The sequence below is a fragment of the Trichomycterus rosablanca genome, chromosome 20, assembly GCF_030014385.1.
Source record: "Trichomycterus rosablanca isolate fTriRos1 chromosome 20, fTriRos1.hap1, whole genome shotgun sequence".
NCBI lineage: Eukaryota > Metazoa > Chordata > Actinopteri > Siluriformes > Trichomycteridae > Trichomycterus > Trichomycterus rosablanca.
The window spans coordinates 20,870,594-20,897,042 of NC_086007.1; the positions used below are offsets into that span (position 1 = coordinate 20,870,594).

Genomic DNA, 26,449 nt, shown 5'->3' on the forward strand with positions numbered 1-26,449 from the left:
GTGCTTCTATATGGTAAGTGGAGCTGATAAAATGGACAGTGAGTGTAGAAACAAGGAGGTGGTTTTAATGTTATGGCTGATCAGTGTACATGGTAAGTAAAGGTAAGTTTAAACTGGTTTCTGCCTTCAGAAATTACCTGCCAACTTCGTCTCCATAGCCTTTATAAATGACATTTTGTCAGACATTGCCTCTATCTCTATGAAGAGGTCATTCAGTCATTGAAATTAAATTCTTTATATTTCCTTTAGCTACTTCGTCACAGGAAAAGAAACCAAGAGGTCGTCCCCCAAAAGGTTCAACTCCACAGAAATCGGCTCCAGGTGTTGAACCCCAACCCTCATCTGTCGTCACAGGTCCACCCACAGAGAAGACTAAACGGCCACCAGGAAGACCCCCTGGTTCTGGAGAAAAAAGAAGAGGCCGCCCGCCTGCGTCCGCCAGCCATAGAAGCTCGCTACAAATTGGCCAGGTCTTGCCTAGTGACAGTATGGATGCTGGACAGGAACACAGCTCAAGTCCAGCACGTCACCAGGACGCGCTGGAAGACAGCAGGGACAAAAAGGCCGCAAAGAGAACTTTTATCAGTTCCGTGCAGCAAGAAACTGTGACCAAATTCCACAAATTGAACCGCGGTTCCAAGTTAACCAAACTGAAGCGACTGCAGGATGTAAAGCTGAAGCCCCTGAAGTCCGGCCTCTTAAAAAGTGTCCCAGTCCCCGTCGTGCCAAGGAGGAGGCGTGGCAGACCTCCTTCCGCTGAGCGCCGCAAAGCCGAGACTGTTGGCGCAACCTTGGCCTCGGAGTCGACCCTCACGGAGGCTGGCACTGCCAAACAAAAGGCCTTAAAGGAGCGAGATCTGGAGACTCGGACTACACAGCATTCCAAGCTCAGGGCCTCTCATCCTGCTGATGAACGCACTAGCCCAGATCCTCAGGGCTCCCTGTTAACGGTCGATCCAATCACACCTTCGAAAATCGGAAGGCCCTTAAATCTACGTCAAAGCCCGCGCCACATCAAGCTGAGCATCGCTCCACCTTCCAAACGCACTGATACCACTATAGCAAAGCAGTTACTCCAGCGGGCTAAGAAGGGGGCACAGAAAAAGAAGCTATTAGAGAAGGAGGCCGGGGGAGGCCAGGGATCAGCAGATACGGATGCTGGTGTAAGGAGGAACAGAAGGACACCGTTAAAAAACATTCGTCAGTTCATCATGCCCGTCGTGAGTACAGTATCCCTGCGAATTATTAAGACTCCGAAGCGATTTATCGAAGATGAACCCAACTTCGGCGCCCCACCCCCTAACACAAAAATCGCACGTTTTGAATCTGCTGTGCCAGCGTCAGCCTCCCAGCCCTCAACAACATCATCTACCCTTGTTTCCACTGCTCCGACTACAACTGCAACGGCTACCGTTCCTGTAACAGGTCCCATCGTCGATACATTTACTTCTCCTCCACCCCCTGCCCCCACTGGTAGTGCCACCGTTGTTGCAGGAGCGAATCTTCTCAGTAACAACAGCTGCAACAACAGCAACGGTCGCTTCAGTAGCAGCGCGGCGTCCTGCGGCTCCAGCGCGGTGTCCCAACATTCCTCCCAGCTGTCCTCGGGCGAATCCTCCCGGTCCAGCAGCCCCAGTCTAGACGACTCCTCGTGCGACTCGCAGATCTCAGATGGCACCCAGGAGCTCTCGGAGGAGCCTGATCATTCCCCTTCTTCTCACGGAGAGAGGGAGGCCAGTCTGCATCATTCCCCACGTCCACTGTCCCCACCATCTGAACCCGAGACGGAGCACATGGAGTTGTTGGAGCCAAACAGACGGGGACGAAGAGGTCACGGCCTTAGGAGAGGCAATCTTGTGTCACGTGGTCGAAGTAATCTGATCAGCAATAGGAAAAGGGCCATTATTAGTCCTGCTACAGGTGTTCTCATGTCTCCTTCTCAAGCAGGGTCCCACCATGCCTCTTCTACTGCTTCATCTTCTTCCTCTCCTCCGCCACCCCCTCTTTTGACTCCACCTCAGCCTCCACAGTTAGCATCCTCCAATGTACCCGCCATCAGTGAACATCATTCCCACTCTGCATGGATCATGCCTCATCCCTTTTTACCGTCACCTCCGATACTCCCCGGTTCTCATGACAAACGTCGTGCCATTCTGCGAGAGCCCACGTTTCGATGGACATCTTCGTCTCGCACGGAGCAGCAATATTTTTCCTCTGCGAAGTATGCAAAAGCGGGCCTTATTCGCAAGCCCATCTTTGATAACTTCCGCCCTCCACCACTTACGCCCGAGGATGTCGGACTGATGCCTCCTGGACCTGGTGGAGGTGGCGTCGCACCAGGGGGTTTCCCTGCTCCGGGTGGCGTACCTGGGGTAGGCACTAGGTTGTTTTCCCCCTTGCATCATCATCATCATCATCAACAACCCTCATCTCGTTTCGAGTCACCGCTCCAGAAACGCAGCCCACTCTTGCGTGCCCCTCGATTTACTCCAAGCGCCGCTCACTCCCGCATATACGAGGTGGTTACTCTTCCATCTTCCTCAGGGAGCAGCCCAGGCTCTCAGTCTCCTCTCCAGGCTACGTCACCGTCAAACAGAGCACTGTCACGAAGAAAGAGGAGAACGTTCGGGCATTCGCGTGGACAACCCAGATCACCCTCGCACTCCATGACCACCAGGAGCAGTCAGTTAGGAACTCAGGCCGGGAAAAGCTCCTCCGACATTTCCGCACTGACCAGCTCAGTTCCCACAAGTGTGACTGGTAACTCCAGCCCTTTACCTGGGGTCGCAGTCAGTCCAATCGCCTCAAGTGCCTTAACTCAAGCCCCTTTTAATAGCTTCTCATCCGGCCCCCTTGGTCCCATCAATCACGGGGCCTCCGATGCTCGAAGAGTGGATGGGTGCCTCGGTGGATGTGGGAGTTTAGCCTCTTCCTCATCACAGCTCTTCCCTCGTTCTGCTTCCAGTCCCCAAGGTACAAGTGGAGGTGCTGTAAAAGTAGGCAGAGAGCGCACTGTCTCTTCGCGTGAACTCCTCAAAGAGAAAGAAAGAGAGACGGAGCGAAATAGGGAAGGTAAAAGAGAAGCAAAAAAAGATTGGGAAAGAAGAGGAAGGAGTCTTACTGCAGAAGGTGGCAGCTTTTTCGCTCTGGATGGCAGGGATGTTGAAGAATCGTCAACCCAGAAAAAGATAGCTGGACAGAAGAAATCTGTTTCTATCGACCCCAGTGCCAGCGTAGAGGCCTCTGCGGTCGAGACGAGCGTGGTACAACTGTCATCCAAGGGACGTCTGTCGAAAAAGGGCAGATTGTCAGAAAAAGGTGCGGAAGTCGAAGGAGCGGAGAAGGTCAAGGATAAAGAGAGATCGAGTGCACCCATCCAACCCAGGCATTCTGGAAATTCCCCCACCACAGCAGCCCTTAGGTCTGTGCTTGCTCATGCTGAAAAACAACCGGCAACAGATAGGCGTGTAGCAGGCTTGCTGGAACAGGCCAAAGCCCAGCTCTCCAAGATAGAGAAGAGCAAGTCGGTGAAATCAGTGGATCAGCCTAAAGTACAGGTTGGTGTTTCAAGGCTTCAAGTTCAAGTCCCCATTACCAAATCCTCCAGATCATGCTAGTTTAGGATAGCCAGAGGACATGCTGGCATTTCACAATACATATTTACTAATATACACTCACTGAGCACTTTATTAGGTACACCTACCTAGGAAGATACGTCCATTGCTTTGTCACACTTTGTCACCCTCCCCAACTGGACCCCCACCATTCTCCGTACTAGAATGACACTAACATGGTAATAACATGTTAGTATGTGTTGTTTTTATTTTGTGTATGAGGTGCAGCAGTGTTGTTGGGATGTTTGAACCTACTGGCCTACATAAACTGATCAGCCATAACATTAAAGCCACCTCCTTGTTCATTTTATCGGTTTCTCTACATGCTTTGTTAGCCTGCTTTCACTCTGTTCTTCAATGGTCAGGACCCCCACAGGACCACCACAGAGCAGGTATTATTTAGGTGGTGGATCATTCTCAGCACTGCAGTGACACTGACATGGTTTTAATTATCGTGTCCACTCTATTAGACACTCCTACCTAGTTGGTCCACCTTGTAGGTGTAAAGTCAGAGACGATTGCTCATCTATTGGTGCTGTTTGAGTTGGTCATCCTCTAGACCTTCATCAGTGGTCACAGGATGCTGGCCACGGGCGCTGTTGACTGGATATTTTTGGTTGGTGGACTATTCTCAGTCCAGCAGGGACAGTGAGGTGTTTAAAAACTCCATCAGCGCTGCTGTGTCTGATCCACTCATACCAGCACAACACACACTAACACACCACCACCATGTCAGTGTCACTGCAGGGCTGAGAATGATCCACCACCTAAATAATACCTACTCTGTGGTGGTCCTGACTATTGAAGAACAGCATGAAAGGGGGCTAAAAAAGCATGCAGAGAAACAGATGGACAACAGTCAGTAATTGTAGAACTAGGAGGTGGTTTGAATGTTATGGCTGATCAGTGTATATATAGTTCTGTAAATTCTGTATTCTGGCTCCTTCAGAATTTGGGGTCAGAGCGCAGGGGCAGAGCCGAGATGGTTATGGGCCTTGCTCAAGGGCCCAACACTGCCTGCATGGCAGAGACGGGATTCAAAACCACAACCTTGTAATTGGTAACCATAGGGAAGAGGGTGGTGTACAAGCAACAGATAGGGTACAGTCAGTGACCATATACACAAAAGGTTCATCCTTGTGGTAAGTGTAAGAGCTTGGTGAGTGTATATTGGTACCATGGTATTTTTAATATAGGTTTAGATGTCAAGATGTGATTATATGCTACATATATTAATTAGTATTATTTTTAAATGACTGGTTCAGGGGTACTTATTCATTTTTTGCTGCTTTATCATTTTTCTCTATATAAAATATGTATAATAATGACCATTTACTTTGCTTGCGTCGGAACAGGAGGGCGATTCGTCCGAGACGCCGGTCCGTGGTCCACGGATCAAACACGTGTGCCGCCGTGCCGCAGTAGCATTGGGCAATCGCGCTACCTTTCCAGATGACATGCCCACACTCAGTGCCTTGCCATGGAAGGAAAGAAAAGAGATTCTGTCTTCCATGGGAAACGATGGTGAGCACCTTTCGCTTTTCTTCCCTTTCCAACATCTCGCCGATTCCGCTCGCTCGCGTCTAACGGACTCGGGCTTCCTTCCAGATAAATCTTCAGTGGCGGGATCAGAAGAGGCAGAGCCGTCCTCCCCACCCATTAAGCCGGTCACGAGGCAGAAAACGGTTCAGGATGCCACACCCAAAAAAGGTCGGCGCTCACGGCGGTGTGGGCAGTGTCCTGGTTGCCAAGTTCCAGATGACTGCGGGGTTTGCGCCAACTGTCTGGATAAGCCCAAGTTCGGGGGACGCAACATTAAAAAACAATGCTGCAAGTGAGTATGGGTTGGAAGGTCGCAGTCTTCGGTGGTGCAGCGATCTATTGTGATAGCTCAAAGTCAGAGTCGTTCCCGTCACATCTAGTAGAAGCAGCATTGTTGGCACTGCAGTCTCAGGTCTCAGGGTGAACAGGTTTCCGTCAGAACCATCTTGGGGTAAAACAACAGATGTAGTTAGCTCATTCCAGTGGTGCTATCGACAAGCCAGGTGTCTACACAGACATGAACACTACGGTTTCCCTAATTTATCCAGCTATTCAAAAAATATAGACAACCCCTATCAGTTAAATGTTTTGTTTTATTCTTACCCAATTTCTACTCAATTTAGACACTTCTAATTTTTACTTACTACTTAAGTCTCCCTGTTTACCAATCTGCTTGGTTGAGGTTAGCCAGCTGCCACTTCCTTCCAAGCTCTGTTTATAGGCAGGCAGATCACTGTACCATACAGAAAGGTTCTAACCACCTCAGTCTATTTGCCCTAGTCCTTGAGCCACAGACAGATGCCAGAAATAAGCAAGCGTATCCCTCCCGCTTGAGGTGTTTTCACATCTGCATTTTTTTAGTCCAGTAAAATCAGACTCGGGTTCGTTTTCCCCCTTTTTTTTGGGTAAATGTGAACGCAGTAATCACACTTGAGTGCGAACCAAAACAACCGCACAGAAACCCTTGAGAGCAGGTGGTCCAGTCTAGTCACAGATGAACTCTGGAACGGTTCATTGGGTTTTACACCGATCAGCCATAACATTAAAACCACCTCAGCTCCACTTACCATATAGAAGCACTTTGTAGTTCTACAATCACTGACTGTAGTCCATCTGTTTCTCTGCATGCTTTGTTAGCCCCCTTTCATGCTGTTTTTCAATGGTCAGCACTGCAGTGACGCTGACATGGTGGTGGTGTGTTAGTGTGTGTTGTTTTTAAACACCTCACTGTCACTGCTGGACTGAGAATAGTCCACCAACCAAAAACATCCAGTCAACAGAACTCCATGGGCAGCGTCTTATGACCACTGATGAAGGTCTAGAAGATGAACAACTCAAACAGCAGCAATAGATGAGCGATCGTCTCTGACTTTACGTCTACAAGGTAGACCAACTAGGTAGGAGTGTCTAACAGAGTGGACAGTGAGTGGACATGGTGTTTCAAAACTCCAGCAGCGCTGCTGTGTCTGATCCACTCATACCAGCACAACACACACTAACACACCACCACCATGTCAGTGTCACTGCAGTGCTGAGAATGATCCACCACTTAAATAATACCTGCTCTGTGCTGGTCCTGTGGGGGTCCTGACCATTAAAGAACAGGGTGAAAACAGGCTAAAATGATATGAAGAGAAATAGATGAAATACAGTCAGTAATTGTGGAACTACAAAGTGCTTCTATATGGTAAGTGGAGCTGATAAATTGGACAGTGAGTGTGGGAACAAGGAGGTGGTTTTAATGTTATGCCAGATCGGTGTATATGGGTTGACAAATACATGAGCAGCTCGTCATCTACAAGGAAGGAAGTACCAGGATGTGATACTTAATCTCCATGTGTGTTTACTCTAGATGGATATATTGTGGTACCACCATAAATAATAACAGTTATTACTTTTCTGTTTTAGACATGTTTTAAATCAGATTTTTATATATGTGTATTGTCGCAGGGTAAGAAAATGCCAGAACTTACAGTGGATGCCATCGAAGATGTTTCTTCAGAAGCAAGCAAAAGGTCAGTTCACTACCATATTATATGGGACTGTATGGCTACAGCAATAAATGTCCTTCTGGCAGAGATGTTCAAGTCACAAAATACGAGTCCGAGTCAAGTCACGAGTCAATATAATATACACAAAACATATATCGGAAATGTAGCGTAGAAATAAACAAATAATATGTAAGTTCAGATAAAAAACAGCAACAGATTAGCAACTGTGTTTTGCCGTTTTACTTAGTGCCTGTACTTTCATAGTCATTGTGGAAATGAATGTAATTTCCATAACTAGAAGGTACCAGTTAAACGCTTAAACTGATTCGTTTTGTTTTTATTGCAAATCACGGCACAGCGGCCAAAATCCAAAACACAGCAAAAAAAATCATAACCACTGCTTACCTTAGCTTATGTTCTTCCAGATGCTATTAAATTTATAACCATGTGTCTCATTAGGAATATAATTCGTTATTTTGTAAATGTGCTTATAATTAAAGGCCTCCAAACTTTTCCAGTTTGTGAAGTAAAACACGAACTCGTTAGAAAGCCAATCAAGCGTTTCATTGACACATAATCTGTGAAGCTGCAAACTGAATAAATGCATTCCAGCATTTTAAATGAGATTCCAATCCAAAGGTAACGAAAATGTTCAAATGAAGTGAACTACAAACTGTGTAGGGAGTAGGGAGCGACGCTTCATCACTACACCGGAAGCTGGCTGGAACATTTACCCATTGCGTGCGTTGCGGGTTAAGACGGCCGGAGCGTTATTAGAGAGCAGAAAATGTATTATAATTATAATGAAAAGACCAGGCCAATAAGAGGGTGGGGTCTTTAGACGCTGTACAAGGACCCTGTGTAGCAGCCCGAGGCGCCTGTGCAGAAGCATGCGAAAAAGAATAGGTTAAGGGACTGCACACGCGTCGGAGGGTGCATGGGGCAGGCGAATATCCCCTCCTCAGGCACGGTCAGGATCCCCAGCAGCAGACAATGCTAAATTGGGAGAAAATGCATAAATAAATAGAAAAAATGTCTGTCTCTCAGGGTTTAACTTTTTAGTTTTGTTTACTTCAGGCAAAAAAGATAAGAAGCGGAACAGACAGTCCGAAAAAAAGGAAGCCCATCACTCGGTCAAACCTGACTGTCCCGAGGTGAGTCTCAAACCAGCCCCGCCTTCCTGCAAAGACGATGCTCCACTGAAGAAAAGCGACAGTCCACCCCCAGCACATGAAGAGGAGAAGCAAAAACAGCGACCAGCACTCTCTCCGTCACCCAGCTCATCCCCCATAACCGACCCTCTTCCACTTCCAATCCCGGATGACCCAAGACCTTCCATCGCCTCTCCCAGTCCTGCCTCGAGGAAGGAGCGAAAGCAGCAGCAGCAGCAGCAGTCCAGCCCTTTAGCCAGGTCTCCACTCGCCACCTCATCAAGCCAACCTCTAGCATCATCTCACGAGGTCTCTGAAAAAAAGGAAGGAGCGGCAAAGTCACCGTCTACAGAGCCCAAAAATAAAGTCCAGCAGCAAACCAAGCCGTCGTCTGGATGTTGTCTGGGTAGGAATGATCAATAACGTAATAACGCGCCTTCTGGCACATTGGTGTTGGGTTTAAATACTTAAAATTTCATGTTATTTTGTGTTTTTATTTTCTTCCCAGCATCAGAAACAAAGCAAATAAAAAAGCAGGCAGCTCGTTGTGTTTCATCACCAAAGCCAAAACCAAAGGAGAAGGTAAAAGCATTTTGCTAATTACATTTACAGCATTTTCAGTGATAGAACCAGAGATGTTCACAAGTCACAAAATACGAGTCCGAGTCAAGTCATGAGTCTTTAGGCTAGAGTCCGAGTCAAGTCACGAGTCAATATAATATTCACAAAACACATATTAGAAATGTAGTGTAGAAATAAACAAATATGTACGTTCAGATTAAAAACAACAACAGATTAGCGACTGTATTTTGCCGTTTTACTTAGTGCCTTTACTTTCCTAGTCATTGTGCAAATGAATGTAATTTCTGTAACAAGAAGGTACCAGTTAAAAAAGCTTAAACTGATGAATCACGGCACAGCAGCCAAAATCCAAGACGCAGCAAAAAAAAAAACATAACCGCTGCTTACCTTAGCTTATGTTCTTTCAGATGCTATTAAATTTATAACCATGTATTCCATTAGGAATATAACCCGTTATTTTGTAAATGTGCTTATAATTAAAAACCTCCAAACTTTTCCTGGTTGTGAAGTAAAACACGAACTCGTTAGAAATCCAGTCAAGCGTTTCACTGACACATCATCTGTGTGACGCAAACTGAATAAATACAAATAACAGCATTTCTTACTAGTCACTTTTTTTGCGAGTCTGAGTCGAGTCTAAAGTCCCCATCTCTGGATAGCACATATAGGGTCTGTTCGAAAGCCTAGTGCGCTGCCTTGATGCCTACTGCCTAGCTAGGCAGCTGCCTAAGTAAACAGGATTATATATCTAATAAAACAACGAACTTATAACGTAGATTATTTGGACACACTACTAAGACAGTAGGGTTGGGCGGTATTGCCGATTTTCATACCGTCTTCAGAAAATACCGCGGTATACGGTATTACCACAGGGGGGTGGTACAAACCTTACAGTGTAATCACAGTATTCAAATGTTTTATTTAAAAAAATTAAACAATCAGAACGTCAAACATTGCTTATCCTATCTGATCTATAATAAATATTTCACGCATAAGTGTAAATGCGTCTCTTTATATATTTTTTTTTATTTCTGCGCAGTTCTTATCGGCTGTAATCCACCCATTCAGCTTGGCATCAGTAGAAGGAATCAGTCAGTCATAATAAGAGCTGTTTATTGTCGAAATTTAAATCCGAAAACACTTTTAATATCGCGGAGAGCGAGCGAGACATGCACACACACACACACACACACACACACACACACAGAGAGAGAGAGAGACGTAACCGAGCTACAGAGAGAACATACAGAAAACGAGCACAAATAACTAAGAAATAAACTTGTTTAATGATGTTAATCATTGTTCATCATTGATATTAATATCGGGGCTGTCTTATAGTTTACCCAGTAGCGCTTCCAGAGGAACGACGAGTCATTTTTTTGAACGGCTCTTTAAAAGGAACCGAGCCAAAAGATCTGGCTCCCTTCAAGGAGCCGTAATTCCCATCACTACAACCAATCAGTGAGCTCCAACCGCCTACCCCTCCCACCCCTCCCTTATTGTGGATGCGCGAATTTCTTAAAGTCTCAGTTTTCAAGGTAAACCTGAAGCAGAAATTTGGCGCTTCACATTTTTTAAAATACCGTCACCCTTTTTAAATACCGTCAACATTTTTAAATATCGCGGTATACAGTAATACCGTCATACCGCCCAACCCTATAAGACAGAGACAGTTTTGGCTTACTAAGCGAACACAGTTAGCCTCAGGCCATTCAAACCAATGGGCTGAGGTGGCACAACCCGCTAGCATGCCAGCTAACATCTCTGTCCGTGTACCGAAAACTGTTAAACTGTCACATACAAGCCCGAATTTGCAAATAAATGACAATTATACGTCTTTATACTTAATGTTGCTCCTCATTGAATGCTGGGATTGCCTTCAATGCTAAGGAAGCATCAGACGCTCCCTCGTTATTGTCAGATTTTAGCTTAGAAACAAGGCACCTTAGTAGGCAGCATTTTAAGGCATCTAAGAATTCGAACAGACCCATAGACATCACACTTCACACGCTCAGCCAGAGAAGAGACGTTTGCCCCACAGGGACATAAGTCCATGCTACCCTGGGGCAGCAGACGAAGGAGTTCCTCTGAAATGATTCACAGTGCGAAACAAGCAGGTGCCACTAAGGCTCGGGGACACCATACAACTGCAAAATCAATAAATCAGCAAGCAAAAGCCCAACGAGAACTGTTTTTAAAAGGATCTCCCAGGTGCAGCGACTGGGACAGCCGTTTGTCCAATAGTGACAGGGCAGATCAGCATGATTCTGTAATCTGAACCCACTGCCGATCCCACGGCAGGTGGGCCTGTCATAGTGATTAAGTATTAACAGGAATTAATACAGGAGTCAGTTGTTTGGTGCTGATTGACTGGCACCAAAAACTGCTGGTGCCATTTTTGTGTACTTGATCACCCATGTTTTCTGCAGCTCTTGATTTTTGACCACCCACCTGAAATGTTCTTCACAGGAGAAACAGATGGTCACCAAACCTGACCGCAGTACTTTAAACTTCCTGAACACTCCCTCGATCGGGGGCACTGCCAAGCAGAAAGCGCCCCGCGACGGAGTGCACCGGATCAGAGTGGATTTTAAAGAAGACCACGACATTGAGAAGGTGTGGGAAATGGGTGGGCTCAGCATCCTCACCTCTGTGCCAATTACCCCGCGGGTGGTCTGCTTTCTGTGCGCCAGCAGTGGCGACGTAGAGGTGAGCCGGTCTCTGTAATATCAAGGTCGTGTTCTATGCTGTTCTGTAAATGTTCTTCTGCTAACGTTGTGGCCTTTCTGCAGTTTGTGTTTTGCCAGGTATGCTGTGAGCCCTTCCATCTTTTTTGCTTAGGAGAGACGGAACGTCCATTGAACGAGGAGTGGGAAAACTGGTGTTGCCGACGGTGTCGCTTCTGCCACGCCTGTGGCCGACAGCATCAAAAAACAAAAGCAAGTTTTGGGACACTTTATTGTTTCATTTTAATGTGCTGGTGTAATATTGGGTGACACGGTGGCATGGTGGGTAGCGCTGTCGCCCCGTCGTGGGTTCGATCCCCAGGCGGGGCGGTCCGGGTCCTTTCTGTGCGGAGTTTGCATGTTCTCCCTGTGTCTGCGTGGGTTTCCTCCGGGAGCTCCGGTTTCCTCCCACAGTCCAAAGACATGCAGTCAGGGTAACTGGAGACACTGAATTGCCTTATAGGTGATAGGGTGAGTGTATGTGTGTGTATATGTGTGTCTGCCCTGCTATGGACTGGTGCCCCGTCCAGGGTGTTACTGTGTGCCTTGCGCCCATTGAAAAGCTGGGATAGGCCTTTATTCAAAGCGACTTACAATTATCATTGAATGCAGTTTGAGCAATTGAGGCTTGATAGCCTTGTACAGGGTCCCAACAGTGGCAACTTGGTGATGGTGGGCTTGAACCAGCAACCTTCTGATTACTAGTAGATGGCATAACCTCTGAGCTACCAATGCCCTATTGGAACTGGAACATGTATTGGCTTGAAGCATACTATACCTGACATTAAAAATTAGGTTGTCATCGGGTCACCCGGCTGACGCACTAGTCTAATAAGCTTGGACACCACCACGGAGAGTCCAAGTCTCAACAGTGCTACAGGCCTAGCCAGGCGCTTAACAGACATTAGGTCTGTCCGAAAACTTAGTGAGCTGCCTTAAGTAGACAGGATTCAAATTACACTTTAGACGCACTGCTTAGGAAGCGATTACATCAACGTGGTTTCGCTTACTAAGCGAGTTAGCCTTAGGCTATTTAAATCAATGGGCTGAGGCGGCACTACCCACTAGCATCCCAAGTCTCCTGGAAGTTCCGGGAGTCTCCCGCATATACATAGCGGCTCCCTGATGCCCGCAAGTCAGATAAAATCTCCCGGAATCTAGAACGAGTGGCCAAGAGCGCACACACGCACGCAGGCGACACAGACTTTTTTCCCGATCGCGTATTAAATCCGTTATCTGATATGCAATCTAGCGCACTGTGTAGGGGACATAAATCAATTGTCTAATATACTGTCTAGTGCACTAAGTAGGGAACATAAATCTATGATCGAATACACTATCTAGTGCACTATGTAAGGAACACAAATCATCATCTAGTTATACTTTCTAGAGCACTATTTAGTGAACATGAATGCGTTATCTAATACACTATCTAGTGCACTACGTAGGGAACATAAATTCATATTTAAAATACTATCTAGTGCACTATGTAGGAAACATAAATCCGTTAACTAATACGCTACCTAAAGCATTATGTAAGAAACATAAGTCTATTATCTAGTGCACTATGTAGGGAACATAAATCCGTTGTCTGATACACAACTTAGTGCACTATGTAGGGAACCCAAATCCGTTAACTAATACGCTACCTAAAGTATTATGTAGGAAACATTAGTCTATTATCTAATTCACTATCTAGTGCACTAAGTAAGGAACATAAATTATTTTCTAATATACAAACTAGTGCACTATGTGGGGACCGGTGGGACCTCCCTGAAATTAGTTTTTGCAACTTGGGATGTCTGCATGCCAGCTAATGTTCCGCATTCATTTGCCAAATTTGTCATTTGTGAGTTGTGCCTTTACAGCTAAGGAAGCATCAAATGCTCCCTCGTTATTCAGTCAGTTTATAGCTTCCAAATATGGCACCTTATAGGTAGGCAGCATTTTATGGCGTCTAAGAATTTGAACGGTCTTCTTCTCTGAGCGCACGTAGGACGACGTAAAATGCCTATGTAGAGTGCTCACTAGGTTTTCGGACAGACCCGTAGTCGGTCGTGTCTGAGGGAGGGTTGATCAGATGGAATTTCTTCTCCACAACAGTGACTGCTGCTTTCTAGTCGAGGCGCTTACAGTTCTGTGACAGACTGGCAATGGATGGCAACTTCACACATATCAGAGGACCAGTGTAGGGGGTGGTGCAAGCGGCAATGGAATTATAATAGGGAATTAAAAATGACAAAAGTAGCGCCCAGGTGGCGCAGTGGGATATTCCGCTGGCACACCAGCGCAGAGATTCTGAACTCCTCGGTTTGAAACTCGGCGTTGCCACCGGTCGGCTGGGCGCCATCTAGCGGGCATAATTAGCAGTGCCTGCAGCAGACATGTCTCTGCTAGGGCGGGATGGCGGGACTATGTGGGTGGGGTTTTCAAACGCCGTGTAAGGACCCTGACTGGCAGATAAAGAGGCGCCTGTACAGAGTGCATAGGTGAAAAAGGGTTCCGCAAAGGGCAGCACACGGGTCGTCGGAGGCGTGAGCAGCAATATACCCACCTTGACTGCAATCAGCGATCCCCCAGCAGCGGAAGACAAATTGACTACGCTAAAATGGGAGAAAATGCATAAATAAAATAGACAAAACGACTCTAATGTGTGTTGTTGTTTGTTTTCTGTTCATGCAGCAGCTGTTAGAGTGTGACAAGTGCCGAAACAGCTATCACCCCGAGTGCCTGGCTCCTAATCATCCTACCAGACCCACCAAAAAAAGAATCTGGGTATGTACACTCCTGAATGTTTTAGTAGGCATGTGCATGAGTATTGACTGGCGCAGATTGGTGTTAGTCACCACTACTGATATCCGGGTTCAAATCTCCTGCCGGAAGTGCCAAAGCCCTGTGATATATTAGCGTCCTGTAGCGTCCAGGGTATTCCAGCCCTGCGCCCATTATTTTCCCCAGTGGATCTGGGCTTGATTATTGAAATGAATAATAATAATAATAGGGATCTGATGTGGATAATTAAAGTCGTTGTTGAAGGACACTAACAACATTGGCTACAGGAAGTTGACCTTATATGGAGATTGCAACCGACTTAAAAGCATCAATAAATCTCTACATCAAAAGAAAATGGCAAAATGAATGGAATACCCAGCTCACCAATAAACTATATGAAATACACCCAAACGTTAATGCCAAGCCAAGAATTCACCAGGGACGACGCATAGACCAGGTCATATACACGAGGTGCCGAATCGGCCACTCCAGAATAACCCACCAACACCTGATAAAAGGCGAAAAAACCCCAACTTGTGAAATCTGCCAAACACCTATATCAATAAAACACATCTTGATAGAATGCCCAAAATACACTAAAGAAAGAGAACAAGCACACATGCCAGAAACTATCAAAGAGACTCTCACACAAGACAACACAAGAAGACTTTTAACCTACCTTGCAACCATAAAAATAAAAATGAACATATAATATGGACCGAAATATGAAGACACATACATAATACCTATTACTGCCATTAAATGACACCAATGTGTTAAACATGGCGTTAAAACTTAAATAAATAAATATATGGAGATTGCAAGTAGTCAAGTATTGTGTTCTGTCAGGATGCCAATATTATTCTTTATTCCCCACAGATTTGTACCAAGTGCGTCCGCTGTAAGAGCTGTGGGTCCACCAAACCCGGAAAGTCCTGGGATGCCCAGTGGTCACATGACTTTTCCTTGTGTCATGATTGTGCCAAACTTTTTTCTAAAGGTAAATGCTCATCACGCTACCATAACATTAAAACCACCTCCTTGTTTCTACACTTACTGTCTATTTTATCAGCTCCACTTACTATATAGAAGCACTTTGTAGTTCTACAATTACTGACTGTAGTTCATCTGTTTTTCTGCATGATTGTTTTACCTGATTTCACTCTGTTCTTCAATGGTCAGGACCCCCACAGGACCACCACAGAGCAGGTATTATTTAGGTGGTGGATGATTCTCAGCCCTGCAGTGACAATGACATGGTGGTTTTGTGTTAGTGTGTGTTGTGCTGGTATGAGTGGATCAGACACAGCAGCGCTGCTGGAGTGTCCATTCACTGTCTCTATTAGACACTCCTACCTAGTTGGTCCACCTTGTAGATGTAAAGTCAGAGACGATCGCTCATCTGTTGCTGCTGTTTGAGTTGGTCATCTTCTAGACCTTCATCAGTGGTCTCAGGACGGGATATTTTTGCTTGGTGGACTGTTCTCAGTCCAGCAGAGACAGTGAGGTGTTTAAAAACTCACACTAACACACCACCACCATGTCAGTGTCACTGCAGTGCTGAGAATGATCCACCACCCAAATAATACCTGCTCTGTGGTGGTCCTGGGAGAGTCCTGACCATTGAAGAACAGCATGAAAGGGGGCTAACATAGCATGTAAAGAAACAGATGGACTACAGTCAGTAATTGTAGAACTACAAAGTGCTTATATATGGTAAGTGGAGCTGATAAAATGGACAGTGAGTGTAGAAACATGTTATGGCTGATCAGTGTATGTACACGTCTAAGATAGCCAAGTCTAATATGGAATGTGTGTCTGTAGGCAACATCTGCCCTCTCTGCGATAAGTCCTATGACGTCAATGATCATGAGAGCAAGACGATGCAGTGTGGAAAGTGCAATTGTTGGGTCCATGCCAAATGTGAGAGTTTAACAGGTGAGTAAAATAGTTGCATCATGTATTTGTTATAACGCTTATCATTCTCTGGTACTTCACGACTTTCGCCTTTTTTAACCTAGACGAGATGTATGAGCTTTTGTCCAGCTCGCCTGGAGGCCAGACCTACACCTGTATCAACTGCACCGAGCGCCGCCCGGCCAAGTGGCGCACCACCCTAGACAGACAGATCCAGAGCTCATTGCGCCAAGTTCTCACTGCACTCCTCAACTCCCGCACTTCCACCCACCTGCTTCGTTACAGACAAGTAATACAATCTAACAACGTATCCTGTCCGTGCACTACATAGACCTATATAGTCTTCTTTCATCTGTAGTTCCTCACCGGTGTCACCACGTTGTGTTACAGGCTGTGGCGAAGCCACCCGAGCTGAACCCGGAAACAGAAGAAAGCCTTCCTTCGCGCCGTTCCCCTGAAGGACCCGACCCCCCTGTTCTCACCGAGATCTCTCTGCCAAGTGACTCGCCTTCTGACCTAGAGTCTGTGGAGAAGAAGATGAATTCCAGTCATTACAAGTCTGTGGTAAGAGATGGGGGAGCAGTAGCCTAGTGGTTAAAGTACTGGAGTAGTAATCAGAAGGTCGCTGGTTCAAGCCCCACAGTCGCTAGGATGGATAAACCAGTGCATTGTAGTGCCGGTCCCAAGCCCGGATAAATACGGAAGCTCAACCACCGTTTTTATAGGGCTGTTGAATATGAATCGCTCCAGATGGAAGTGTTCCTAATTATCATGGTTTCTTTATCACAGATTTGCCAGCTCCTCTCTTGGCAACCTTTTCTGCTGGCGTGTAAAGCCAGCATGCTTCATATTTCTGGGAATTCTGGGAAGGCTGTATTGTGGCACGTTTCAGTCGTCATTGGGGAACCGTGGACGAACGAGCTGCTCTAGAGTAGGGCTGTACTCTAGAGTAAAGTCGATGCATCGTTTTTAAACCTATGTTTATAAATGATCCTTTTTTAATTTCTACAATGTTTTCATTCATATAACCGTTCATATGATTTCCCTCAGCACTACTTGCTGCGTGCATGACCTAAGTCGTATTTGGTCCGGTCACTGGTGGGCGGCATTAAGCGCAGTCTTAAAAATGCCGTCTGCAGCAGTCAGAGGCCGATTGTAGAGTAGAGATTGTAAAGTTTTCCAAGACCCAAATCATCAAAAGTTTGGGAATACTTAAAACTGGCACAAAACAGAAAGGTGGTTTGTACACTGCGCAAAGCTTTACCACAGCAGCACTAGCACAATGTTGCACGTCTATATTGTTTCATTAAGCTTCTTAATCATGGAGATCTTGGAATACCGTATTCCTTAGCCAGTTCAGTTAGACCGCCGTGCATTTTGCTGCATTGGACTCACGATTTTTGCGGTTGCTGCAGCGCTCAAAGCGCAAAAAGCTTCTCGTATAAATGCACTTACCGTGTTTACATCGCTTACAATTTGAAGTAAGTTTTGAGTGAATGTGCAGGTTAGAATCTGGGCTCATTCTGTTGTTACTGTACGTTGGACTTGATGAAACGTGCCTAGTGCCCACATCTAACTATTTTATTTCTGCTATAAGTTTAAGCACTTTGCTTTGTGTATGGAATGCCATAAACACATGTTGCACTTTGTTTAACATGGAGCACATTGGAGAATTTGATAATGTGGACATAAACCCTGTTTACATTTAGTTTTGTGCCATATTATTATGCCACACAGTTTGTTGTTAAAATAAAAGAAGCTTAAATGAGATTCTGAAGTAAATTTAGTCGCAGTCCTAGTATATACTGTTTAAGTATGTGATTTCAGACACAGCCAGTCTCTCCACTTGGCATCGCGGTTCCCATAGCAACTGCATTCTCCTGTTGGACTGTTTTGTTTTTGTTTTCCCTCCACATTTAGTTCACTGATTTATTCCCTAATGCAGCTCACTTGTTTTTAATGATATAATTTGATTAGCACATATTATTTATACTCTGTGTGGCTGCCTTGTCGGTATAGTGTTGTTCTTGTTAGCGTCACACCAGTTGCTTCTTGATCTTAGTGTCTGGACCATTACCTGTTCTCTTATTGATGATTATGGATCCTTGTGTTGATTGACCATTGCTACAGACTGTTGATTTTTGGGATTTCCTCCGCTTTATCTCACAATCTAGTCATTACCAATTCCCATTTGTGAATCCACTGCCGCTTGTACAACCCCCAGTCTGATTACGGAGAGCCTGATCACCACACGACTCCTCCGACACCGTCCAACCTGAGGCCGCTATTTATCACCTGTTATTATCGTTGGGTTCCCACAGAGCTCTATTGCCAACTGAGAGCCACTCAAAGCTCCACTGCACTTGCCATTAGTAAAAAAAAAAAAAGTACTAACGTAACAATGAATGTCCCTGTGTGTTACATTCCAGATGGAGTTCAGCGATGACATTGTGAGAATCATCCAGACAGCCATCAATTCAGAGGGAGGCCAGCCAGAAAGCAGGAAGGTCAACAGCATGGTCAAGTCCTTCTTTATCCGGGTAAGACAAAAGCAAGAGCGGGCACAGAGTTTACACTGGATTCCGATTTATAATATTAACAAATGCTGTGCTTCTTGCAGCAAATGGAACGGGTTTTTCCTTGGTTCAAGGTAAAGGAGTCCAACTTCTGGGAGAAACACAAAGTTCCCTACAAGTGAGTCCATTTTTACTAAAGAGAGCGTCTGCGATTTTGGCATTTAGCTGTGTTCATGATGTTTTAAAACTGCTTTGTAATGTTAAGGAATTCTAAACAACGAATGTACTTTGTACAGTGTTAATGTAGGTCAACAATATTGGCACCCCAGAATATTAGGTACATCCTTTAAAATCCTGTAATATACACTGATCTTGCTTGTTTCTACACTCACTGTCCATTTTATCAGCTCCACTTACCATATAGAAGCACTTTGTAGTTCTACAATTACCAACTGTAGTCCATCTGTTTCTCTACATACTTGTTTAGCCTGCTTTCACCCTGTTCTTCAATGGTCAGGACCACCACAGAGCAGGTATTATTTAGGTGGTGGATCATTCTCAGCACTGCAGTGATAATGACATGGTGGTGGTGTGTTAGTGTGTGAAAAGAGAAACCAAACATAGACAAGCCTTAGACAAACCACAATCCTTTTGGGAAATGTTCTATGGACAGATGAAACCAAACTAGTGTTTCGTTTATAGACCATAATATGAAGCATATAAAGAAAAGTGCTCCCTACCTACAGTTAAAACATGGCTCCATAATGTTTTGGGGATGCTTTGAAGCCTCTGAAACTGAACGTATTACAGGAACAATGAAATAATAGGATTATCAGAGCATTTTAGAGCGGAACGTACTCCAAAGTGTTAGGACACTAGGTTTGAGTTAAACAAAGTGGGTCCTACAGCAGGATAACGACCCAAAGCACATCCAAAAGTACTCAAGAATGGCTAAGATGGCTTCTGTTTGGAAGCTGTCATTGTTGCCAAAAGTTGTGAAAGCCACCAGTCCACTTATTTCTGAAGATATTGGCTTTTTTATACTATACAGTCAAGGGTGTCAGTAATATTGACCACAACCGTAGCACCAGAAGTCTCAATGGTGATATTGTGAGAAGCTGTAACAGCTTGTCAGTGGGGCGAGCACACATATCAGTTTGCCACAGGGAATGCAGAGTCTGCATGGCTAAGTGTTTGTTGTTGTTGGACACTGTGGCTTGCCTCAAGTGTCACATTTCACGTAGGTGCTTTGACAAGGCTTGTGGTCGCCCTGTGGTTAGTCTGTCTGTAGATTTAGTTCAGTGTGTGCAAAGCATCGATGGTTCTATTAAAAAATTCAGTCTCTGTTTATACATGTATGTTTTTCAGTTTCAAAATATTAGCTAGGACTGGAGTCACTTCTGTCATGCTAATTAGACGGGGGATGCATTTATTGATCTTCTGTGCAGGTTTAGATCAGGCAAGGCTTACCATGAATTTTTAAGGAGATGACCTTCTATAGATAATAATAATAATAATAATAATAAATTTTATTTTTAGGCGCCTTTCAAAGCACTCAAGGGCACCTTACATCTTACAGAGCAGTTAAACAACAATATACAGACAGTACAAGACATATACAATTAACATTGAACAATCAAGTGAATTAATTGTAGGCTAGTTTGAATAAGTGAGTCTTTAGTTGGGACTTGAAGGTAAAACCCTACATTTCTCTGTAAAGAGAATCGTGGTACCGCCTCCTCATCCCCTCACATAAGCTTCGCAGATGTAAACAAACCCAGGTGGAGTGCACTGATTCAGCAGGGAGAAGTCACCAGGTTGTTGCCATGTCTCCGTCAAGCAAAGGAAGTCATATCCATGATCTTTCGGGATATCATAGACCAGAGGACCCTTGCCGCATAGCGACCGGATGTTAAGTAATCCAAAGCGGAGAGAGTTCAGGTCAAGTTCCATGCTAGCCAGGCCAGCCAGCACACCACCAGTGCCATCAAACCCGAAACCCCCTACAAGATGCCCGATGGACGCGCCCTCGGCGAGGGAGGAGCGCGACATCCCGATGCAAGCACGAAGCCGTAGGCCCGGGAGAGGAAAGCCGGAATCGGAGTCCAAGCAATTCCATAGCTGCACACTGCAATCAGCTAAAATTATCCAACACACTCCAGCCATCCAGTACCCAACAGACGCCGGGACCATCCGACGAGAAAAGAAACAGATCCACAAAAGCTCTAGAATATGGTATCAACAGTCTGGGAGAAGTAGCAGGGCACAGAAGTGCAGACGTTGGAAACATGATGGTTTATTATGACAAGAACAAAGCAACACAGGGAACACGGCTACACACAGAATCAAACATGGATCATTCTTGGAACTACAACTCAGATAATTCCTAGAATAATTATTCAAGCGAGAAACAAAGCACATTGTCACCACAATGAGAAACAGCAAGAACAACAGCAGGAATACACAACACACAAGGAAACTAAGCAGATATGCCAGGCTAAATCCTATGCTGATGGGCGTAGTGGGTAGCACTGTGGCCTCACAGCAAAAAGGTTCTGGGTTCGATCCCCAGGCGGGACGGTCCGTGTCCTTTCTGTGTGGAGTTTGCATGTTCTTCCCGTGTCTGTGTGGGTTTCCTCCGGGAGCTCCGGTTTCCTCCCACCGTCCAAAAACATGCAGTCAAGTTACCTGGAGACACTGAATTGCCCTATATGTGAATGGGTGTGTGTATGTCTGTGTCTGCCCTGCGATGGACTGGTGCCCCGTCCAGGGTGCTACTTTGTGCCTTGCACCCATTGAAAAGCTGGGATAGGCTCCAGCAACCCCCCCGTGACCCTAATTGGATAAGCGGTTAAGACCGTGAGTGAGTGAGTGAAATCCTATGCTAGTTGACAAATACCCAGGCTAAACTTATGCTAAGGCTAAAACAATGCTAATGCTAACTGCTGATAAACTATAAAAGGTCCCCAATGTAATCTAATCTCGACTCTGAACAAACATGCAGTTCTAATCCAGATGCCAGGCTAATGTTAACACTGAACATTAGAACCAAAGGACAGATCCCTGAGCTACTCTAAACCAATAACTAAACCAAAGGACATAAGTACAGAAGACCAGGGACTGGCGCAGGGATTGGCGCAGGGACTGGCTTAAGAATAACGATCCACAAGGAAGGCAGAACACATTGGTTACTAATTACACTGAACAATCATTGACACATGAGGAACAGCTGTGGGTCATGAACCTGGGACAAATCAGAAAGACAGAGCAAAGACAGGGGGGAGTGGGGACAGAAGACTGGAACTGTTGCAAATAGATTAAGAGGCACAAACATGTTTGTATTATACTGCCTTGTCAAGAAACAGGTTAAAGCCTGGTTTGGAGTCTTGCAACCAATGGTAGAGACCATTTACGCCATATGTGCTTTAGTCCCATTTTTTGATTGTTTCCCTAAAAGCACTTTTACACGATGATGATATGAGTTTGCTATGATTGTACAATGTTGACGGCTTAAAGCTTGTATGGCTGTATGCTTGATTCTACGCACCTCTTAACAATGGGTGTGGCTGAAACCCCTAGGAATAAAGGTTATCCATGTACACAGAAGTCCTAGAAAAACTGGTACAACAGGGGACTGTAGTAACTGGTGATGGTTGGGTCTTAAGGCCAGAGAGAACCCCACTGCCTAAAAAAAAGGCATAAAAAAGAGCCGTAAGTAGACAAACCTTAATCTTTTTTGGAAAAAAGTCACCAGATCTCAACATAATCTCAGTGTTAACACATCTGGAGGCTCATGGAGTCTCCCATAAAAGACCTACTAAGAATTAGACTGGTGTACCAGTTTTTCTGGCACTTCAGTATATGTCTGTTCGTTTTGTCCAGTCGCATCATTCGTATCATCATTCCTAATTTGTTTTGCACTGCCATTCAACGTTGTTTTCTTTCATCTGCTGCAGTAACGCTTTACTTCCAAACGCTGTACTACCTCCTTCTCTGGACCACAACTATGCCCAGTGGCAGGAGAGGGATGGAATGCCCTGTACCGAACACCCTCTCCTCATGAAGATCATTCCCGCTCCTTCTTCTAAAGCCCTCGGAGAGCCTGACCCACCAGTAGTCGCCACACCAACACCACCACCGTCACCACCTCTAGAGCTTATAAATGGTAAGTAAGAATACCTAACATTATAATTGAGCCTCATTTTATTAACTGGAACATAAATGAATCACACATTCCTTCTTTTTTTTCCCCATGTTCACCACAAAAATGACTCAGATCTTGGTCAAGAGGACAGTCCTGAAGCCCCCCCTCCTCCGGACGGTGGTGACAATAGACAGTGTGTGCTGTGTCTGAACTATGGAGATGAGAACACCAATGTAAGTACCAGCCAAATATTTGGGTTAATGTTGCAAACTGCCAGTAAAAAATGTCATTTGGGATTTTATCTTTGTAAACGAAGTTGTCAGTTTCTCTTTTTTTCTATATATTTATTTTATTATTATTATTATTGTACATAATTGGTGGTGGTGTTAGTGTGTGTTGTGCTGGGATGAGTGGACCAGACACAGCAATGCTGCTGTAGTTTTTTAATACCGTGTCCACTTACTGTCCACTCTATTAGACACTCCTACCTAGTTGGTCCACCTTGTAGATGTAAAGTCAGAGACGATCGCTCAGGTATTGCTGCTGTTTGTGTTGGTCATCTTCTAGACCTTCATCAGTGGTCACATGATGCTGCCCACAGGATGCTGTTGGCTGGGTATTGTTGGTTGGTGGAATATTCTCAGTCCAGCAGTGACAGTGAGGTGTTTAAAAACTCCATCAGCATTGCTGTGTCTTATCCACTCATACCAGCACAACACACACTAACACACCAGCACCATGTCAGTGTCACTGCAGTGCTGAGAATGATCCACCACCAAAATAGTACCTAGCCTGTAGTGGTCCTGGGGGGTCCTGACCATTGAGGAACAGGGTGAAAGCATGCAGAGAAATAGATGGTCAGTAATTGTAGAACTACAAAGTGCTTCTATATGGTAAGTAGAGCTAATTAAATGGACAGTGAGGCAGGTGGACACTTTATTATATTCTAGTTCATCAGTCATGTTTATCCCCATGGGGATTTAAACCCTGATTTGAAGGGATTTGAAGTACCTGGTGACCCTTTTTTTAAGTGGTTGCTACATGTGTGCATAATGCGCAAAATCTAAAATCCAAATATTGGGGTTGGCTCGGTGGGTAGCACCGTGGGTAGCGGCCCGTGTCTGCATTTAGACTCTTCATTTCTTCTTTCTTCCAGCTGTGCGGAAGGCTGCTTTACATCGGCCAGAACGAGTGGGCTCACGTAAACTGCGCCTTGTGGTCAGCGGAGGTATTCGAGGACGACGACGGCTCTCTCAAAAACGTTCACGCGGCAGTGAGCCGTGGCAAACAGCTGGTGAGTCCGCTCGAACCGCACCCTTGTGCTCGGTTTTTATTGAAGCTCTTACATCCTGGAGGGTTTTGAAGGGTCTTCTGCTGTTTTTATTGTAGCTCTGTGAGAACTGTCAGAGGCCCGGAGCGACCGTGGGTTGCTGTTTTACCTCCTGCCTGAGCACTTACCACTTCATGTGCGCCCGTCAGTGTCACTGTGTGTTTCTGGAGGACAAAAAGGTGTATTGTCAGCGCCATGGAGAATTCATCAAAGGGGAGGTAAGGGAACGCAGAAGCATTCGGGAATGCCAAATTGCTGCTGCTGGATGAATGCTTTATGATATTTTGTCGTTTAGGTGGTGTCAGATAAAGGCTTTGAAGTAACACGCAGAATCCTGGTGGACTTTGAGGGGATCAGTTTAAAAAGGAAGTTTCTTCATGGTCTTGAGCCGGATAATGTCCACCTGATGATAGGTGCTTACTAGCTTTTATCATTTTTACAAATATATACACTGACCAAGCATAACATCATGACCACTGACAGGTGAAGTGAATAACACTGATTATCTCTTCATCTTGGCACTTGTTAGTAGGTGGGATATAATAGGAAAAATGGGCAAGCGTAAGGATTTGAGCCAGTTTGATAAGGGCCAAATTGTGATGGCTAGACGACTGGGTCAGAGCATCTCCAAAACTGCAGCTCTTGTGGGGTGTTCCCGGTCTGCAGTCATCAGTATTTATCAAAAGTGGTCCAAGGAAGGAACAGTGGTAAACCGGCGACAGGGTCATGGGCGGCCAAGGCTCACTGATGCACGTGGGGAGCGAAGGCTGGTCCATGTGGTCCGATCCAACCGACAGATCAGCTGGTTCTGATAGAAAGGTGTCAGAATACACAGTGCATCACAGTTTGTTGTGTATGGGGCTGCATAGCCGCAGACCAGTCAGGGTTCCCATGCTGACCCCTGTCCACCGCCAAAGGTGCCAACAATGGGAACGTGAGCATCGGAACCGGACCACTGAGCAATGGAAGAAGGTGGCCTGGTCTGATGAATCACGTTTTCTTTAACATCACGTGGATGGCCGGGTGCGTGAGGGTCGCTTACCTGGGGAACCCATGGCACCAGGAGGCAGTGTGATGCTTTGGGCAATGTTCTGCTGGGAAACCTTGGGTCCTGCCATCCATGTGGATGTTACTTTCACACGTACCACCTACCTAAGCATTGTTGCAGACCATGTACACCCTTTCATGGAAACAATATTCCCTGATGGGTGCGGTCTCTTTTAGCAGGATGATGCACCCTGCCACAAAGCAATAATGGTTCAGCAATGGTTTGAGGAGCACAACAACAAGTTTGAGGTGTTCACTTGGCCTCCAAATTCCCCAGATCTCAATCCAATCGAGCATCTGTGGGAAGTGCTGGACAAACAAGTCCGATCCATGGAGGCCCCATCTCACAATTAACTGCTAACATCTTGGTGCCAGATACCACAGCACACCTTCAGGGTTCTAGTGGAGTCCATGCCTGGACCAGTCAGGGCTGTTTTGGCAGCAAAAGGGGGGCCAACACAATATTATGAAGGTGGTCATAATGTTATGCCTATTCTGTGTATACACCAAACTAGTGTAAATCTTGTATGGTTTAACTTTGCATTTGATTTATAATGCAGGTTCCATGACTATTGAATGTCTCGGCATGCTGACGGAGCTCTCGGACTGTGAGAGAAAGCTCTTCCCAGTTGGATACCAGTAAGTACTGTATGCCATCATGCCTTGTTTGCCATTACTAATTCAAATTAACATGTAATTTAATTTTTTATGTATATTTTAAGATGCTCTAGGGTCTACTGGAGTACTCTGGATGCTCGCAAGCGCTGTGTGTATACCTGTAGAATTTTGGCATGCCGCTCTCTAGTGGCAGACAGCGTCAGCAACAAGGCAGCACCACAAGAGAACAACTATACCATCGCCCACAGTCCACCCACCGTCCCTGGTAAGACTTTTAGCCATGAAATGTCTGGTGTTTGATGCTCAATTCAAAATAATCACAGACTACCTCTCATTTCAGAAGCAATGGACCCATCACCCCTGCCTGATACAGTTTCCGTTGACCACATTGTCCCCGTTAAGCCAAAACCAAGGGTTTACTTCAGGAACAGACACCCCAGTTACCCACCCTGTCATCGTCCTCTGTCTGTCAGACCTCCCCCCTCTCCAGGTATCGATA

At 45.5% G+C, this 26,449-nt stretch overlaps 1 protein-coding gene across 4 annotated transcripts in view; it reads left to right on the forward strand.

The window, feature by feature from the left end:
- The window catches only part of LOC134334567 (complement C1q tumor necrosis factor-related protein 5-like), a 77,557-nt gene that overhangs the window by 22,707 nt on the left and 28,401 nt on the right, over positions 1 to 26,449 (forward strand). For 2 of the 4 annotated variants that reach the window (XM_063016930.1, XM_063016932.1), the window contains exons 3-25: positions 250 to 3,557; positions 4,970 to 5,138; positions 5,223 to 5,448; positions 7,107 to 7,171; positions 8,225 to 8,704; positions 8,807 to 8,880; positions 11,350 to 11,589; positions 11,673 to 11,819; positions 14,289 to 14,381; positions 15,258 to 15,378; positions 16,203 to 16,316; positions 16,400 to 16,584; positions 16,686 to 16,859; positions 18,725 to 18,835; positions 18,916 to 18,989; positions 22,768 to 22,976; positions 23,088 to 23,188; positions 24,112 to 24,249; positions 24,345 to 24,503; positions 24,581 to 24,698; positions 25,893 to 25,971; positions 26,055 to 26,215; positions 26,291 to 26,440. In XM_063016930.1, the coding sequence (XP_062873000.1) occupies positions 250 to 3,557; positions 4,970 to 5,138; positions 5,223 to 5,448; positions 7,107 to 7,171; positions 8,225 to 8,704; positions 8,807 to 8,880; positions 11,350 to 11,589; positions 11,673 to 11,819; positions 14,289 to 14,381; positions 15,258 to 15,378; positions 16,203 to 16,316; positions 16,400 to 16,584; positions 16,686 to 16,859; positions 18,725 to 18,835; positions 18,916 to 18,989; positions 22,768 to 22,976; positions 23,088 to 23,188; positions 24,112 to 24,249; positions 24,345 to 24,503; positions 24,581 to 24,698; positions 25,893 to 25,971; positions 26,055 to 26,215; positions 26,291 to 26,440 (6,696 nt within the window). The remainder of the gene's footprint in view (positions 1 to 249; positions 3,558 to 4,969; positions 5,139 to 5,222; positions 5,449 to 7,106; positions 7,172 to 8,224; positions 8,705 to 8,806; positions 8,881 to 11,349; positions 11,590 to 11,672; positions 11,820 to 14,288; positions 14,382 to 15,257; positions 15,379 to 16,202; positions 16,317 to 16,399; positions 16,585 to 16,685; positions 16,860 to 18,724; positions 18,836 to 18,915; positions 18,990 to 22,767; positions 22,977 to 23,087; positions 23,189 to 24,111; positions 24,250 to 24,344; positions 24,504 to 24,580; positions 24,699 to 25,892; positions 25,972 to 26,054; positions 26,216 to 26,290; positions 26,441 to 26,449) is intronic. The other 2 variants (XM_063016931.1, XM_063016934.1) reach the window with 1 other exon arrangement.